Source organism: Haematobia irritans, chromosome 4 (genome assembly GCF_050003625.1).
Source record: "Haematobia irritans isolate KBUSLIRL chromosome 4, ASM5000362v1, whole genome shotgun sequence".
NCBI lineage: Eukaryota > Metazoa > Arthropoda > Insecta > Diptera > Muscidae > Haematobia > Haematobia irritans.
In genome coordinates this window covers 103,811,741-103,831,448 of record NC_134400.1, presented here as the reverse complement: position 1 = coordinate 103,831,448, position 19,708 = coordinate 103,811,741, and the positions used below count along the sequence as shown (strand labels likewise).

General features: G+C 33.3%; 1 protein-coding gene across 6 annotated transcripts in view; it reads right to left on the bottom strand.

The window, feature by feature from the left end:
• Positions 1-19,708, bottom strand: part of LOC142236755 (uncharacterized) — an 825,257-nt gene that overhangs the window by 349,381 nt on the left and 456,168 nt on the right. For all 6 annotated transcript variants that reach the window (XM_075308030.1, XM_075308025.1, XM_075308026.1 and 3 more), the window contains one exon: positions 15,683-15,777. In XM_075308030.1, coding sequence (XP_075164145.1) covers positions 15,683-15,777 — 95 coding nt within the window. The remainder of the gene's footprint in view (positions 1-15,682; positions 15,778-19,708) is intronic.

Genomic DNA, 19,708 nt, shown 5'->3' with positions numbered 1-19,708 from the left:
TGACAAAATAAAATTTTGACAACATTTTCTATAGAAGTAAAATTTGGAAAAAAATTTCTATAGAAATAAAATTTGGAAAAAAAATTCTATAGAAATAAAATTTTGACAAAATTTTTTATAGAAATAAAATTTTGACAAAATTTCTATAGAAATAACATTTTGACAATATTTTCTATAAAAATAAAATTTTGGTAGATTATTTTTGGCTCGAGTGGCAACCATGATTATGAACCGATATGAACCAATTTTTGTGTGATTGGGGATCGGCTATATATAACTATAGACCAATATTGACATGTTTATTAGCGGCCTTATACTAACACCACGTTGCAAATTTCAACCGGAGAGGATGAATTTTGCTCCTCCAAGAGGCTCCGGAGATCAAATCTGGGGAACGGTTTATATTGGGGCTATATATAATTATGGACCGATAAGGAGCAATTTTTGCATGGTTGCTAGAGACCATATATTAACACCACCTACCAAATTTCAACTGGATCGGATGAAAGTTGCTTCTCTAAGAGGCTCCGCAAGCCAAATCTGCTATCCGTAAAAGTGCCTGTGTAGTTACAATGAAGAACATCTTTGGGAGGACATTTTTGGAAGTGCTTTTAAAGTCGTGCCTTTAGAAGAATTTCCAAAATTTTTTCTGGGCAGATAATTGAAGAAAGGACACATTTAGGACATCGTTCTATTTTAAATTTGAGTTTTGCGTACTTGATTTTAGGAAAAAAGTTTGAAATTAATCGTTTTTTTTTGTTTCGATTTTTTTCTTCACGAGCTATGAAAGCCCTTTACAAACGTCCCAGCAAAAAAGCGTCGCCAAAAACGTAATGAAAATGTTCTTTATGGATCCGGAAGTGGTGCATAATTGACGCAGAAGCGATGAATTTAACATGGACTTGTTATAGGACGGAAGTTCTCCATTTCAACATCCGTTGCACTAAATTTGCATCACTTCTTTAGGTGTGATCCTAATTCAATGTTTTGGATGTAAATAAAAAAAATTCTGTGACATTTTGTCAAATAAATAATTTTTATAATTTTTTATAACGTTTAACCTCAAATATTTTCAAAATTTTTTGAATTTTTTTCAAATTAGATTTAGCATTTTTTTCGACAACATTTAAATAATTTGTACCATTTTATGAATTCTTACTCTGTTGTTAACCTATTTGAAACAAAACAAGTATATACGGCTGTAAGTTCGGCCAGGCCGAAGCTTATGTACCCTCCATCATGGATTGCGTAGAAACTTCTTCTAAACACTGCCATCCACAATCGAATTACTTAAGTTGCAGTAACGCTTGCCGATGGCAAGGTATCTTAAAACCTCCTAACACCATCTTCTAAATTGTATGTAAGTCCAAACGTGGTATATATTAAATCAAAAAAGATCGATCCAATACGTATATAATTCAGTTTGACAAAGTAGACATAAAATTTTGACAAAATTTTCTACAGAAATAAAATTTTCTATAGAAATAAAATTTTCACAAAATTTTCTATAGAAATAAAAATTTTCACAAAATTTTCTATAGAAAGAAAATTTTGACAAAAATTTCTACAGCAATAAAATTGTAACAAAATTTTCTATAGAAATAAACTTTTGACAAAATTTTCTATAGAAATAAAATCTTGGTAGATTATTTTTGGCTCGAGCGGCAACCATGATTATGAACCGAATAAAATTTGAACAAAATTTTCTATAGAAATAAAATTTTGACAAAATTTTCTATAGAAATAAAATTTTGACGATGATGAACATTTCATTATGAACCGAATAAAATTTTGACAAAATTTTCTATAGAAATAAAATTTTGGTAGATTATTTTTGGCTCTAGTGGCAACCATGATTATTAACCGATATGGACCAATTTTTGTGTGATTGGACCAATTGTTGTATGGTTGTTAGCGACCATATACTAACACCACGTTCCTAATTTGAACCGGATCGGATGAATTTTGCTCCTCCAAGAGGCTCCGGAGGTCAAATCTGGAGAACGCTTTATATGGGGGCTATATATAATTATGGACCGATATGGACCAATTCTGGCACGGTTGTTAAAGATCATATACTAACACCATGTTCAAAATTACAACCGGATTGGATGAAATTTGCTTCTCTTGGAGACTTCGCAAGCCAAATCTGGGGATCGGCTTATATGGGGGCTATATATAATTATGAACCGATGTGGACCAATTTTTGCATGGTTATTAGAGACCATATACCAATACCATGTACCAAATTTCAGCCGGATCGGATGCAATTTGCTTCTCTTTGAGGCTTCACAAACCAAATCAGGAGATCGGTTTATATGGGGTCCATATATAATTATGGACCGATGTGGACCAATTTTTGAATGGTTCTTAGAGACCATATACCAACATCATGTACCAAATTTCAGCCGGATCGGATGCAATTTGCTTCTCTTTGAGGCTTCGCAAGCCAAATCTGGAGATCGGTTTATATGGGGTCTATATATAATTATGGACCGATGTGGACCAATTTTTACATGGTTGTTAGAGACCATATATCAACATCATGTACCAAATTTCAGCCGGATCGGATGAAATTTGCTTCTCTTTGAGGCTCCTCAAGCCAAATCTGGGGATCGGTTTATATGGGGGCTATATATAATTATGGACCGATGTGGACCAATTTTTGCACGATTGTTAGAGACCATCTACCAACACCATGTACCAAATTTCAGCTGGATCGGATGAAATATGCTTCTCTTAGAGGCTCCACAAGCCAAATCTGGGGATCGGTTTATATGGGGGCTATATATAATTATGGACCGATGTGGACAAATTTTCGCATGATTGTTAGAGACCATCTACCAACACCATGTACCAAATTTCAGCCGGATCGGATGAAATATGCTTCTCTTAGAGGCTCCACAAGCCAAATCTGGGGATCGGTTTATATGGGGGCTATATATAATTATGGACCGATGTGGACCAATTTTTGCATGGTTATTAGAGACCATATACCAACACCATATACCAAATTTCAGCCCGATCGGATGAAATATGCTTCTATTAGAGGCTCCACAAGCCAAATCTGAGGGTCCCTTTATATGGGGGCTATACGTAAAAGTGGACCGATATGGCCCATTTTCAATACCATCCGACCTACATCGATAACAACTACTTGTGCCAAGTTTCAAGTCGATAGCTTGTTTCGTTCGGAAGTTAGCGTGATTTCAACAGACGGACGGACGGACATGCTTAGATCGACTCAGAATTTCACCACGACCCAGAATATATATACTTTATGGGGTCTTAGAGCAATATTTTGATGTGTTACAAACGGAATGACAAAGTTAATATACCCCCATCCTATGATGGAGGGTATAAAAAGTTAAAATTACCTATTAAAAGTACGAAAAAAAACAAGTTATAAAAAATTGAAATTGGGTAGTTAAAATAAAGAACATCATTGGGAGTGCATCTTCTGGAAGTGCTTTTAAAGTTGTGCCTTTGGAAGAACTTCCAAATTTTTTGGCTGGGGTGCTAACGACAACATACATTTCCAAATTCAGACTCGAGTAGAAATTATTCTATGTATCAAGTAAAACACGCTAAATTGTTAACGCTGACTACAATCGAGAATATTTGAAGGGATACAATGCATCCATCTGTATGTGTGGATGCTTGGGTTTCCCTTTTTTTATTAAGAATTCCATACACACACATAAAGCAATATAAATTGAGCGTATTGCAAGCTTCGATGTAGAGTGAGTTGTGCAAGGGTCGCTGATAGATGAAATTGAGTATTTAATTTATTAAAGTGCAGAATAGAATCTCAGCACGCAAAACAAGAAAAAAGTTTACACTTGGATCCAAAGATTTTGGCCTTTCGGCTATAAATATAGGTCCTATAAAATTAAAATTAGTGTATCAAGGATATGATATACGTTACCTTTCTACGGCTTTTGTTCTCAATCCTCAAAACAAACTCTTTTGAATTCAGCTTTGAGTCAAATGTTTGGGAGCGTTTCGCACAACACCCTTAAGTAACATTTACATCGAGACGAATATACCATCTATAGAGACTCAACTCAAAATAGCATTAGCTAAATTGTCATGTACACTTCTCTGAGACTCTAATGACCCCAATCAAAAATTAACTCGACTGATTACCAAAACAAAGAGAATACCCAGATATCCCTCAATTATTTCAAAGATATTACAAGAATACAACAATCTTAACCCTATCACTACCGATGACCACTTATAAGGACATTCAAAAAAGACATCAAACTCTTTTTTCCCACTTAGTTTTGATTTATTTCTCGGTGTTATTTTAAATTAGAGGCTTTATTCTAAATAAGCTATAAATATTTTCCATATTGGTAAGCACTAAAATACATTTTTATAAACTTCTTTAACAATAAACGAAAAATATGAAAATTTGAGACAATTTTTCTACTGTATGTTTCTAGTAAATGGACATTTATACAAAATTTATAGCTGATAATTTTTCGGGTTCTTTTTTGTATTTTTGCTCACACTTTCACTGAAAAAAAAGCATGCCCGGTTACAAAGATTTTGTCTTTACTTTAACAATTTTGGTATTGATTCCGTGCCAAAGAAGCGGAGAATACAAGTAAGGATACTTTTAGGACATAATTCTCTTTTAAATTTGGGGTTTGTGTTCTAGCTTCTAGGAAGCAAATTTACTATCAAAGTCCTTTAAAAACGAGTTAACGACAACTTTATTTTCCAAATTCAGACTAGACCTCCGGTAGAAATTATGCTAAGTTTCAAGTAAAAAACGTCTCTAAAATAAAGTGTTGAAAAACATGTCCTATATTTGAACGATTTTTTGCTTTGTAGTCAAGATGCAAAAAGACAACACATATAAAGACAATTTCATTAAATCTAAAGAATTTTTCTGAATTATTAAAGTCAAGTTGACCTTAGCCCAAACATTTATTCTTTCATATTATGATACCCTTTTTTTAAGTCAAATCACTTAATTATAAGGACAACACGACTTCATTGAAAAATGTATCGACTTTTGGACAAGGAAAAAAAAACTTTATATTAGAGAAATACGTCTTCTGTGCTAAGCAAAATTTGCATTCGTATATTAAAGTCACGAAATCTTTGACCTCACGACAATATTTTTTTCAATGTGGGGGCTATATCGAACCATGGACCCGTAAATTCACCAATTTGTAAATCTAAAATACTTCTAGATTTTGAATTTCGGGCAAATTAGATAAACATTGCTTTGCCTATATGAGGCCTATGTATATGAATACGTGGACCGATATAGCCTATCTTCGAATATGATTTGCGGACACACAAAAAACGAATATGTGCCAAATATCAGGACGATGGCATCATTATTGAATGCTGAAGCATGATTACAACAGACCGACAGACGGACATGGTTATATAGTCTTAGCATTTTCTTCTTCTATATAATCGGAAATGGATATTTCAATGTGTTACAAATGGAATGACAAACTTATTATACCACCATCACCATTCTACACTGAAAAAAAAGCATACTCGGTTCCAAAGATTTTGTCTTTACTTTAAAAAATATGGTATTGATTCCGAGCCAAAGAAGCGGAGAATACAAGTAAGGATACTTTTAAGACACAATTCTCGTCTATCAAAGTCCTTTAAAAACGAGTTAACGGCAACTTTATTTTCCAAATTAGGACTCGGCTTCCAGTAGAAATTATGCTATGTTTGAAGTAAAAAACTTCTTTAAAATAAAGTTTTGAAAAACATGTCCTATATTTGAACGATTTTTTGCTTTGTAGTCAAGATGCAAATAGACAACACATATAAAGACTATTTCATTAATTTTAAAGAATTTTTCTGAATTAATTTTTTTATGGAACAGTTTTTGAGATATCCCGTTATTTTAAATTTTCGCTCTTTTTTCACTAAACACAATATATCTCGAGTTAGAACGTTGTTGTCCGAGTCCGATTATAACGTTATATAAATGAAAGGTAATAAGATGATGAATAATCGTGTGTAATTGGATCTGTGATAAGTTAAGTGGTTCAAAAAATATCAATGCGAAAAATCAAACTTAAAAAAAAATCGTATTTTACAATGGACCTTCAAAGCCACAAAAGTATAAACCATTCATGGTCGTATAGACGATACTCTAACGTAAGTAATAAGACCAACTAGAAGAAAAACGACCGAAAAATGACAAAGTTATAAGCATATATTTTGGTCATTTTTGCCCAAATCGGAAAAACATATATATGGAAGCTATATCGAAATCTGAACCGATTTCAACCAAATTTGGCACAGACAGTTGGAATTCTACTTCCTGTGCAAAATTTCAAGTAAATCGGAGTAAAAGATTGGCCACTGTGGTCATATGAATGTAAATCGGGCGAACGATATATTGGGGAGCAATATCTAAATCTGAACCGATTTCAATAAAATTTGGTACACTTGACTACACTACCAATTGTACTCTTGGTGCAAAATTTCAATCAAATTGGCGTAAAACTCTGGCTTCTGGGACCATATTAGTCCATATCGGGCGAAAGATATATTGGGAGCTATATCTAAATCTGAATCGATTTCAATAAAATTTGGTACACCCAGAAAAGGAATATGATCACCTCAAACATATTTTAAGAGCAAAATGTTATTTTTGGGTGGTGACCATGTAACATGGTTTTCGCAACCATGTTATTTTCTCTGAAATCATGTATCTGATTTCGGCAAGCAGGTTATTTTTGACGAGAAAATAACATTTTAGTTACAAACATGTTACATGGTCACCATACAAAAATAACATTTTGCTCTTGAAACATGTTTGAGGTGATCATATTCCTTTTCTGCGTGTACACTTGACTATAGTACGAATTGTTCTTCTTGTGCAAAAATTTAAGCAAATTAGGGTAAAACTCTGCCTTCTGGGCAATATAAGTCCATATCGGGCGAAAGATATATATGGGAGCTATATCTAAATCTGAATCGATTTCTTCTAAAATTTCTTCCAAAAAAAGGGTTCTATTCTGAGGCAAAACACATACTTGTGCCAAATTTGAAGTCGATTGGACTAAAACTGCGACCTAGACTTTGATCACAAAAATGTGTTCACAGACAGACGACTCAGGAGCCCACCCTGAGCATTTTTGCCAAAGACACCATGTGTCTATCACTTCTCCTTCTGGGTGTTGCAAACATATGCACTAACTTATAATACCCTGTTACACAGTGTGGCGCAGGGTATAAATATGGGAAACATTTAAATCTGAAACAATTTTTAGGCAACTTCGCAAAAGCTCATTTATGATTTATCGGTCGATAAATGTGTATTAGATGTATAGAAAAATTTAAGTCATTCTTACAAGGTTTCGACTTAGCAGTGGCGATTTTACAAGGAAAATGTTGGTATTTTGTCCATTTGTTCCTAAATTAGAAAACCATATGGGAGCTATATCTTAATCTGAAGCGATTTCAACCAAGTTTGGTAGTTTTGATGTTAATTCTACTCCCTGTGCAAAATTTCATGTAAATCGGATTACAACTTTGACTTCTGTGGTCATATGAGTGAAACTCGGCCGATAGATATATGTGGGAGCTATATCTAAATCTGAACCGATTTCAAACAAATTTTATATGCATAGCTACAATATTAATTCTACTTCCTGTGCACAATTTAAAGCAAATTAAGGCTTCTGGGGCCATATATCTAAAACTGAATTATATCTAAATCTGAACCGATTTCTTCCAAAATCAATAGGGTTCTATTCTGACCCAAAATATATACTTGTGCCAAATTTGAAGTCGATTGGGCTAAAATTGCGACCTAGACTTTAATTACAAAAATGTGTTCACAGCCACACGGACATGGCTAGATCGACTCAGGGGCCGGCCCTGATCAATATTGCCAAAGACACCATATGTCTATCCCGTCTACTTCTGGGTGTTGCAAACATAGGCATTAACTTATAATTCCACAGTGTGGCGCAGGGTATAAAAACAAGTAAGGAAAGCTAAAGTCGGGCGGGCCTACTATATTATACCCGTCACCACTATTTATACCAACATTTTTGATACCATCTTAACGCCTATTTTCATGTAGCTCCGTTAGGGTTTTACTGCCAGTTAACAGATAATAAAATTGAAATATCTTCTCTCCGGTTAATTATAACAGAAAAATTTTCAGCAGTTAAGCTTCTATCTGCAATATGGAATATATAGGCAAGATGACAGATATGTCCATAGCACAGTTTAAAAGTTCGTTAGCTAACGGGACACTAACGGAGCTACATGAAAATGGGGGTAACACCTTTAAATTTGTTAGGAGCTATATAAAGGTTTATATTCCCATATACAAGTACGGACGGGACACTAACGGAGCTACATGAAAATGGGGGTAACACCTTTAAATTTGTTAGGAGCTATATAAAGGTTTATATTCCCATATACAAGTACGAGTATTTAAATATGCACCAATTTGGAAAAATTTTTTTAAACTTTCACAAAATGTCTAGACTCAAAATTTAAATTGGTTAATGACCTGGATGGACACAATGTTACACTCAGAGAAGAGTGAACCCATTAGCGAGTTATTTTTAACTAACCAGTGTTAATATTGAACTTCGTATGTCGCTAAAGAAGCATGTACCCATAGTAAGTTCAACATTTTCCTATAGGTTAGTAATTTGATTTAACTTTTGTCAAGTTCAAACTTAACTGTTCAGAAGTAAAAAATTAACTAAATAATACATTTTTTAAAAACTAAAAAAATTAATGTTCTGGATTTCCTAGACCATTTGGTGACTTGGAGCAAGGAGACCTCAAGGGGGAGGATCCCCATTTTTACATGTCATATTATATTTAGTACAAACCACTTAGGCTACGGTCACACTAGGCAAATATTTGACCAAAATGAGGGTCAAACATTTTTCCAGAACCATTTTCCAAATATCTGGATACGGTTTTTGGAAAATATTCCTTCACTGATGATATATATCCAATATGAGCTCAAACTGTCTACTGCCTTGGCTGTGGCGACGGATTCTTTTTTGATTTCTGTCAAATATTTGCCAAGTGTGACCATAGCATAACTCTTTTGTAGTACAAATCCTTTAGAATCATTTATTAGATTTTATTTTTATCATTTTATAAAATTTTACCTTTTGTCCGGACGGAGGATCGAACAACGTACCATCAGTTTTCTAACTAAACACACTATCCACTGGGCCACTTAGCTCTTATACTCATCAACAACCAAATGTGACTTTGTTTATTCTTTTCTTGCTTTGCTGCATGTATTCATTAACACATACACTCAAGGGTGTCTATTTTTAGAAACACCACACGAGCACATGTTTCGGAGACGAACTATTGTCTAGAAATAGATTCACTTAATGGTAGTTAGTATTGACATGCGTCGTTAGTTTATTTATAATAAAAATGGAAATTTCGTGTCCAACTAGACTTCGTAATATTGCACAGTAAAAGTTCAATAACGCTGAGAAACATCTTCGTACGTTCGAGAAAATACGTATTCCCTATTATTATATTTGCTTCAGTCCATTTACGAACTCATTGGGAGTTCTTAACCATTTTGCTGTTAATGGCCGTAAGTTCAATTTACTTCCATTGAGTTATTTTTGTTCATCAATAGTTAAATTTAACTAACTGTGAGTAAAATTTTGAACTACTCAATATTATGGAATTTACTTGTAGTTACGACGTTCAATTTTCTGAGTGTAGTAAACAAATATTGGAAATATTTAAATTGCATAAAATTTCGCAAATCTACATTTATGAATTAGATAAAATATATACGAATTAGAGTATAGATAAATTTGAATAATTTTTGCAAGTTTTCGACTTAACAGTGTTGATTTTACAAGGATCGTGGCCAAAATGCGGCCATATTTGCTAAAACCGCAAGAACATATAAATGGAGGCTTTGTCTAATTGTAAATCTAGACCGTTTCTGACCAAATTTGGCATGTGTGCAAAACTTCAAGTAAATCGGAGTGAAATTTTGACCACTGCGGCCATTTAAATGCGTATATCGGACAAAAGATATATATGATAGCTATATCTAAATCTGAACCAATGTCAACTAAATTTGGCATGTATACTAAAAATGGTTTTTCCAATCCCTGTGCACAATTTTAAGTAAATCGAAGGAAAATTTTGATCTATGACTGTAAATCGGACGTCAGATATATATGCCTATTTTCACCTTACCCGGAACATACAAACAAACAAATGAACAAACATAATGCGAATTTTGTAAATATATATATTTTTTGTTTTCATAACTTTAGCATATAAAGGTGTCGCACTGCATTAAATAGTAGAATTTTAAAACAATTTTGGTCCTCCAATATTTTATTTATAACCAGGAGAGATGAAACCATTCTAGTGTGGGCTTAAATTGTCTCAATATATGTTCTGCCAATGTACATTTCCCTTATGCAATTAAAGAAATTGTTTTGTGTCATTCTCTCAATGTTTTGTAATTTACTTTTATTTTCAGGAACACAAAAAACCAAGAATATTTAATTAAACATTTTGCTAAGATATTCACATTGGTGCTTGGAGTGTCACTAATTAAGTTTCGCCTTATTTCACACACTTGCACCAAAAGAACAGGACTAATTTCCACATACTTGTATGTAATTAGGATCTTGCAAACTTTCACAACTCATGATATTATTTTAGATTCACACACATGGGTACACAGAAAAAAATTTCCATAACGCTAAATAAACTAACGCTAAATTTAACTTATTTTTATTGGAAAAAAATTATTTGCTTGTAGTTAAATTTTATTATTTTTATCGAACAAAGCTTAATGAAATCTTACTTTTTTTAAGTATATCTCAAGAATTTTATGAACCAAACGTGAGTATAAAGTTCAATGACCGTACACATAAGTTCAATATGAACTAACACAAATGAAAAATTTCGTACGATTCCAAAAAATAGTAAGAATGAACTACTGTATAGTTAAAATGGTCATGATTTGGCGCCAATGATATTCTTCTTTACTTTTAGTTAATTTTTTCTTCTATGAGATGATGTAATTTCGTGCACTGCAGTTAAAAAGTAAAACAGGGCATTAAAATTTCCTGGTTTTAACAACGCTTTGTGGAAATTTCAAAATGTGGAGTAAAATTTAGTTCAATTTACGTGCGTGGTAGTTCATTCTTCCTATAAAACAGTTCACTTTTTTCGGTGTATATGCAAAAAACAACGTTAAAAGTATTTTTTTTTATTTTGCAAGGGTCAAGAAAACTGTGCAAATTATACTTGAATAGTAATTTAGAAAATGAAGTTTACGAAAACACCGGTATTGAAATGAGTACTTCTGAATGTAAATAAATGAACTTTTGAACTAGATTATTATAAAAAAAAAACACCAAAGTGACGGAGAATACGGAATTACTGTGTTTTGTGTAAATTTATTTATTCACAAGTGGTTTTATGTAAGCACAAAAGAAGGGATGTAAGCACAAAAGAAGGGAAGAAAACATATACCCGTTTTTCTGCATTTTTCTATATTGATAATTTATTTGTATTTGCAATTACATGATATCTGCGTTTGTACATTTGATGGGCACGACGTAAAAACGAAGTGATTCCTTATTATTGAAAGTGAACCAAAATATAGTATATAACAAAGTCGAGCGGGGCCAACTATATTATACCCTGCACCACTTTGTAGATCTAAATTTTCGATACCATATCACATCCGCCAAATGTGTCCCAAATACATACATTTAAATATCACTCGATGTGGACAGAATTTGATAGACTTCTACAAAATCTATAGACTCAAAATTTAAGTTGGCTAATGCACTAGGGTGGAACACAATTTTAGTAAAAAACAAGTAAGGAAAGTCGAAAGTCGGGCGGAGCCGACTATATCATACCCTGCACCACTTTGTAGATCTAAATTTTCGATACCATATCACATCCGTCAAATGTGTTGGGTGCTATATATAAAGGTTTGTTCCAAATACATACATTTAAATATCACTCGATTTGGACAGAATTTGATAGACTTTTACAAAATCTATAGACACAAAATTTAAGTCGGCTAATTCACTAGGGTGGAACACAATGTTAATAAAAAATATGGGAAACATTTAAATCTGAAGCAATTTTAAGGAAACTTGGTAAAAGTTTATTTATGATTTATCGTTCGATATATATGTATTAGAAGTTTAGGAAAATTAGAGTCATTTTTACAACTTTTCGACTAAGCAGTGGCGATTTAACAAGGAAAATGTTGGTATTTTGACCATTTTTGTCGAAATCAGAAAAACATATATATGGGAGCTATATCTAAATCTGAACCGATTTCAATCAAATTTGGCACACATGACTATATTACTAATTGTACTCCTAGTGCAAAATTTCAACCAAATTGGGCCAAAACTCTGGCTTCTGAGGCCATATAAGTCCATATCGGGCGAAAAATATATATGGAAGCTATATCTAAATCTGAACCGATTTCAATGAAATTTTTCACACTTGACTATACGACTAAGTGTTATGTTTGTACAAAATGTGAAGCAAATCGGTATAAAACTCTGGCTGCTGGGTCGATATTAGTGCATATCGGGCGAAAGATATATATTGGAGCTATATCTAAATCTGAACCGATTTCAATCAAATTTTGCACACTTGACTATACTACTAATTGTACTCCTAGTGCAAAATTTCAACCAAATTCGGCCAAAAATCTGGCTTCTGGGGCCATATAAGTGCATATCGGGCGAAAGATATATATGGGAGCTATATCTAAATCTAAACCGATTTCAATGAAATTTTTGCACACTTGACTATACGACTAAGTGTTATGTTTGTACAAAATGTGAAGCAAATCGGTATAAAACTCGGGCTGCTGGGTCGATATTAGTGCATATCGGGCGAAAGATATATATGGGAGCTATATCTAAATCTGAACCGATTTCTTCCAAAATCAATAGGGTTCTATTCTGACCCAAATTAGGAACATGTGCCATATTTGAAGACAATTGGACTTAAATTGCGACCTAGACTTTGATCACAAAAATGTGTTCACAGACAGACGGACGGACATGGTTATATCGAATCAGGGACCCACCCTGAGCATTATTGCCAAAGACACCATGTGTCTATCTCGTCTCCTTCAGGGTGTTACAAACATATGCACTAACTTATAATACCCTGTTCCACAGTGTGTCGCAGGGTATAAAAATATATGATGTTTGTTTGCACGACATTATAAATACAAATAAACAAGGACTTAATTAATAAATAAATAAAGTTAATTTTATATTTTCTTTTCTCAAGTGGCATCCTTTTGTCGCCGACGAAAAAAGTTTTTTCAGAAAGGTCATAACATTTTAGGTTGTGACCACACCCTCAAAAAACAAAAAAAAAACAAGTAAGGAAAGTCTAAAGTCGGGCGGGGCCGACTATATTATACCCTGCACCACTCTGTATGTTAGATCTAAATTTTCGATACCATATTACATCCGTCAAATGTGTTGGGGCTATATATAAAGGTTTGTCCCAAATACATACATTTAAATATCACTCGATCTGGACAGAATTTGATAGACTTCTACAAAATCTATAGACTCAACATTTAAGTCGGCTAATGCACTAGGGTGGAACACAATGTTTTCGACTAAGCAGTGGCGATTTTACAAGGAAAATGTTGGTATTTTGACCATTTTTTTCGAAATCAGAAAAACATATATATGGGAGCTATATCTAAATCTGAACCGATTTCAACCAAATTTGGAACGCATAGCTATAATGCTAATTCTACTTCCTGTGCAAAATTTCAACTAAAGCGGAGCAAAAACTGGCCTCTGTGGTCATATGAGTGTAAATCGGGCGAAAGCTATATATGGGAGCTATATCTAAATCTGAACCGATTTCAACCAAATTTGGCACGTATAGCTACAATGCTAATTCTACTCCCTGTTCAAAAGTGCAATTAAATCGGAGTAAAAGATTGGCCACTATGGCCATATGAGTGTAAACCTGGCGAACGATATATATGGGAGCTATATCTAAATCTGAACCGATTTCAACCAAATTTGGAACGCACAGCTATAATGCTAATTCTACTTCCTGTGCAAAATTTCAACTAAAGCGGAGCAAAAACTGGCCTCTGTGGTCATATGAGTGTAAATCGGGCGAAAGCTATATATGGGAGCTATATCTAAATCTGAACCGATTTCAACCAAATTTGGCACGTATAGCTACAATGCTAATTCTACTCCCTGTGCAAAAGTGCAATTAAATCGGAGTAAAAGATTGGCCACTATGGCCATATGAGTGTAAACCTGGCGAACGATATATATGGGAGCTATATCTAAATCTGAACCGATTACAATAAAATTTGACACACTCGACTACACTACAAATTGTACTTCCAGTGCAAAATTTCAACCAAATTGGGGTAAAACTCTGCCTTCTGGGACCGTAGTAGTCCATATCGGCCGAAAGATATACATGGGAGCTATATCTAAATCTGAACCGATTTCAATAAAATTTGGCACACTTGACCATAGTACTAATTTTCTTCTTGTGCAAAATTTTAAGCAAATTAGGGTAAAGCTCTGGCTTCTGGGGCGCTTTAAGACCATATCGGGCGAAATATATATATGGGAGCTATATCTAAATCTGAACCGATTTCTTCCAAAAGAAATAGGGTTCTATTCTGAGCCAAAACACATACTTGTGCCAAATTTTAAGTCGATTGGACTAAAACTGCGACTTAGACTTTGATTACAAAAATGTGTTCACGGACAGACGGACATGGCTATATCGACTCAGGAGCCCACCCTGGTGGGTTACTGGTTCGACTGAAAAATGGGTATCTTCACATGAAAGAAAAATTTGTTTTATTAAAGTCAACTTGCTTTAAATAATTCTGAAAAAATCTTTAAAATTAATGAAATTGCCTTTAAAATTGTTGTATTTTTGTATCTTTACTATAAAGCTAAAAAGCATTGCAAAATATGATCATGTGTTTCAGCACTTTATTTTAAAGACGATTTTCACAAAATTTCTACTAGAAATCGAGCCTGAATTTGGAAATTTAAGTTGTCGTTAACACAAGACTTTTATAGCAAATGAAGCTGAAAAAGCGAACAAATTAAAATTTGTTTCGTAGAATCAAATATACAAAACTTAATTTCTTTATCTCAATTTTCCGCTTCTTTGGTTTTTCAGTGTTGGATGAAGTTATAAGATGAACAATATTCGATCATTTCTGAAAATTTTAATCAACCCTAGTTCAGATCCAGAAATATATGTATGACATTTTGAGTAATATCGGCACTTCACAGACAGAGGGATGTAATGTATTCGGGGATTTTAATTCTAGATCCAATTTGCTTGAGATTTCTCCCATAACTGATACTTTTCCTCATGTCACAAAAGACCTTCAAAAAAATAATTTTCCTATAAAGTGTTAGTGGTTGGTTTAAATAGAATTCTTAGAATGTGAAAGTATCCATAGAATTAAACATTTCATATAACAGAATAAAGTTAAATCAAATAGTCATGAGTTCTTTTCTTCAGGTAACACATTTAACATGAACAACTTACGGCACTTGGAATAACATTGGGCGAAAACATATTGACATTTTAGCGTTGAAAACATGATTTGAATTTCTTGGAAATTTTAAGCTCTTACCATTTTTCATTTCCTGTTCCTCTTCCTCAACAGCTCTCAATACAGCCGAGTTGGCCAGGTTAAGAGGTTTGGTAATTGTATCGTCTACTTCAATCCTAAAAAAGAAATGTACAAATATTAATTAGATTTTTATCAATTTGCATGGGGAAATAACATGATATAATACAAAGCAAATGCAAAGGAGAAATTTATTAGTTATTTATTTATTACAAGATTTACAATCATAATAAATTATGAAAATAAATACACCCTCAAAAAAAAATCGCTTCTTTAACATATGTTCCAAACATATTTTGCAGGAAGCATATATATTATTGGATACTGCCGAAACATTAATATGTTTGTTTTATGTGAACATATTATATGTTTGGAAGCATTTTGAGCCCAAAAATATTATATGCTTGGAAAAATTTTCCCAAACACAATTGTGCTCATTCCCTAACATACTCGTAATTTTCACTTCCACGAAATTGTTTAGTTTTTGGCACCTTTTTCTGTACTACAAATAATGTTGAATAAATTATTTAATTTTATAAACATTTTAAATTTTACCTCCCGTCTGCACGGAGAATCGAACCGAGGACCATACAGTTTGTAAGCCAACACACTATCCACTGGGCTACGTAACTGTTATAGTCACCAGCAAATAATTATCGTTATAAGTTACATTTATATAGCATAGTTTGCAGCGCCCACGAGCCCATTATTTAACAGAAACATACATTTGTTTGCCACGTGGAGCAGTGGTTAGCATGTCTGCCTTGCATGCAAAGGGTCGTGGGTTCAATTCCTGCTCCGACCGAACACTTTTTTTTAATTTAACTTTAAAACTTTGAAATGTGGGTTATTAAAGATTTATAGTCAGTAACAGTGCTTGATATAAACGAAATTGACTGATTTTTGGATAAAATATTATTCTTTTAAAGCAAAAATAACAATTTTGTAACAAAAAACTGTTTTTGGTACAAAACTTTAAAATTTGGTATTCGAAAACTCTAACAAAAGAAGAACGTGGAGTCGAGTATAAACATACATAAGTAATTTTATAATATAAACATAAATTTATTTAGGCGTGAACTATTTTTTACTAGCATTTAACACCATCGCTCTAAAATGCCTTTTATTTTTCGTTAATAATTCATTTTAAAGAAAATAAACTTTTTAAATTGTTTTAGCTGCAAAACTCGAACTTAATGCCCGCTTTTATATTTGAAGGTGTCCGTCAACTCCTCGTGGACTACTTATTAATAAAGAGGAACTAAACTTTGTTTTTATATATTTTACTGTGTAATTTTTCACTATTTCCTCCTTATTTTATTTTACTATCCCAACTCTAAAAAGAGTATAGTGCCCTTTCGTTATTTTTATGAAGACCCCTGATTTCTTTTAACGAACCAAGAAAAAAATTGTGCCCATAATGCCAAAATGATAAACAAAACACATGTCCACACATACATAAAATGCTGCTCTCAAGGCGAAAACATATGCTGTTTGTTTTTCAAATGTCTATTCTCTTGGTTCCGAATGTCCATTCTCTTTATTCAAATTAAATAATATTTAGACTTAAGCATATCACATTTTTGGCCTTATCATAAAACAGTTTTCCGAAACAACATACAACATTCTTTCGCTGTGTTATGTTGATATATTTTGTCAACTCTCCCGGTTCCCATCTCTATTTCTTGCTCTATACTCTCTCTGTCGCTTTGAATAAAATATCACAACATATGTATGTTTAGTCGAAATTTGTAAATTTATATATGTTTGCATTCACACATATGATTTTTATGAAACATTCATGCCCCAAACATAATATATTCTAACATATTAAAATAGATGTCCCAAACATTTAGTGTTAGTTTAGGAACATTACATGTTTGCACTTAAATATATTGTGTTTTAAAATTGTACCCGAAACACATTTTGTTTATATCGGAACATATGAAAAACATATTTTTCTAAGAGTGTATAAAACAAGTATATACGGCCATAAGTTCGGCCAGGCCGAATCTTATGTACCCTCCACCATGGATTGCGTAGAAACTTCTACTAAAGATTGTCATCCACAACCGAATTACTTGGGTTGTGGAAATACTTTCCGATGGCAAGGTATCATAAAACTACTTAACATCGTCTTCGGTTTATCTGTGGGCTATATATAACTATAGACGATATGGACCTAATTAGGCATGGTTGTTAAAGGCCATATACTTAGCACAATGTACCAAATTTCAGCTTAATCGGATGAAATTTGCTCCTCAAGAGGCTGCAAAACCAAATCTGGGGATCGGTTTATATGGGAGCTATATATGATTATGGACCGATATCGACCAAGACCATATACTAACACCACGTACTAAATTTCAACAGGATCGGATGAATTTTGCTCCTCCAAGAGGCTACAGAGTTCAAATCTGGGGATCGGTTTATATGGGGGCTATATAATTATGAACCGATATGAACCAATGTTTGCATGGTTGTTAGAGACTATATACTAACACCACGAACAAAATTTCAACCGGATTGGATGAAATTTTCTTCTCTAAGAGGCTCCGCAAACCAAATCTGGGGGTTGGTTTATATGGGGGCTATATATAATTATGGATCGATGTGGACCAATTTTTGCATGGTTGTTAGAGACCACACGGTTGAAAAAGACTGTTTTTCATATGTTTGGCTATAAATATTATATGTTTGGAACACAAATTTTTAAACACAATATTTTTGAGTGCAAGCATATAATGTTCATAAACTAGCATAACATTTTTGGGACATATATGTTAATATGTTAGAACATATTATGTTTGGGACATAAAATGTTTGTAAATATAATATGCTTGAATGCAAACATATATTAATTTAGAAATAGCCTATAAACATATATGTGTTTAGTAGCTTGGAGCGCTATTTAACAGGGAGCGATATTGAATTAAGTTGGTGGTTGTTGCTTGTTATTACAAAATTAACATTTTATTTTCCTTGGGCAATTGATCAGCTACTTCTTTGATCCTTACAAACTGTGTGGTTCGCTGTTCGAATCCCCGTCCGGCAAAAGGTAAAATTAAAATAAAAAAAAATCATAAAATTGAATAATTTCTTCTACAATGTTTGTATTACAGAAAAAGGTGCTAAGAACTAAAAAATCTCGTGGAAGTGAGAAAGATGTCGGGGAATATACAATTGGACAGAAACAAAATTTTGAGCATTCAGGTCGAAAACCTATGTTGTTAGCACCTATATTACCTGTTTATTTTCATAATTCATTATGATTGTAAATATATAAATAAATAAATAAAATTTTGAGCACAATATTGTTTGGGAGAATTTTTTTTAAGCATATAATATTTTTGGGTACAAAATGCTTCCAAACATATTATATGGTCACATAATAACATATTGTTTTTTGGAAGACAACATTATTGAATTTGGATGCAAAAATACAAAATGTTTGGAACTTAGACTACCCAAACATATATTGTTTAGACCAATATGCTTTCAAACATATTATATATTGGTAGAGATCAAACATATACATGTTTGGGCAATACCCAAAAATGTATATGCTTGAAGCAAAATATGTTTGGGAGTATATGTTACAGAAGCGATTTTTTGTGAGGGTGCATATACCAACACAATGTACCAAATTTCAACCGGATCGGATGAATTTTGCTCCTCCAAGAGGTTACAGAGTTCAAATCTGGATATCGGTTTATATGGGGGCTATATAATTATAGACCGATGTGGACCTAATTTTGCATGGTTGTTAGAGGCCATATACCAAAACCATTTACCAAATTTCAGCCGGATCGGATGAAATATGCTTCTCTTAGAGGCTCCGCAAGCCAAATCTGGGGGTTCGTTTATATGGGGGCTATAGGTAAAAGTGCACCGATATGTCCCATACCATCCGACCTACATCAATAACAACTACTTGTGCCAAGTTTCAAGTCGATAGCTTGCTTCGTTCGGAAGTTAGCGTGTTTCCAACAGACGGACGGACATGCTTAGATCGAATCAGAATTTCAC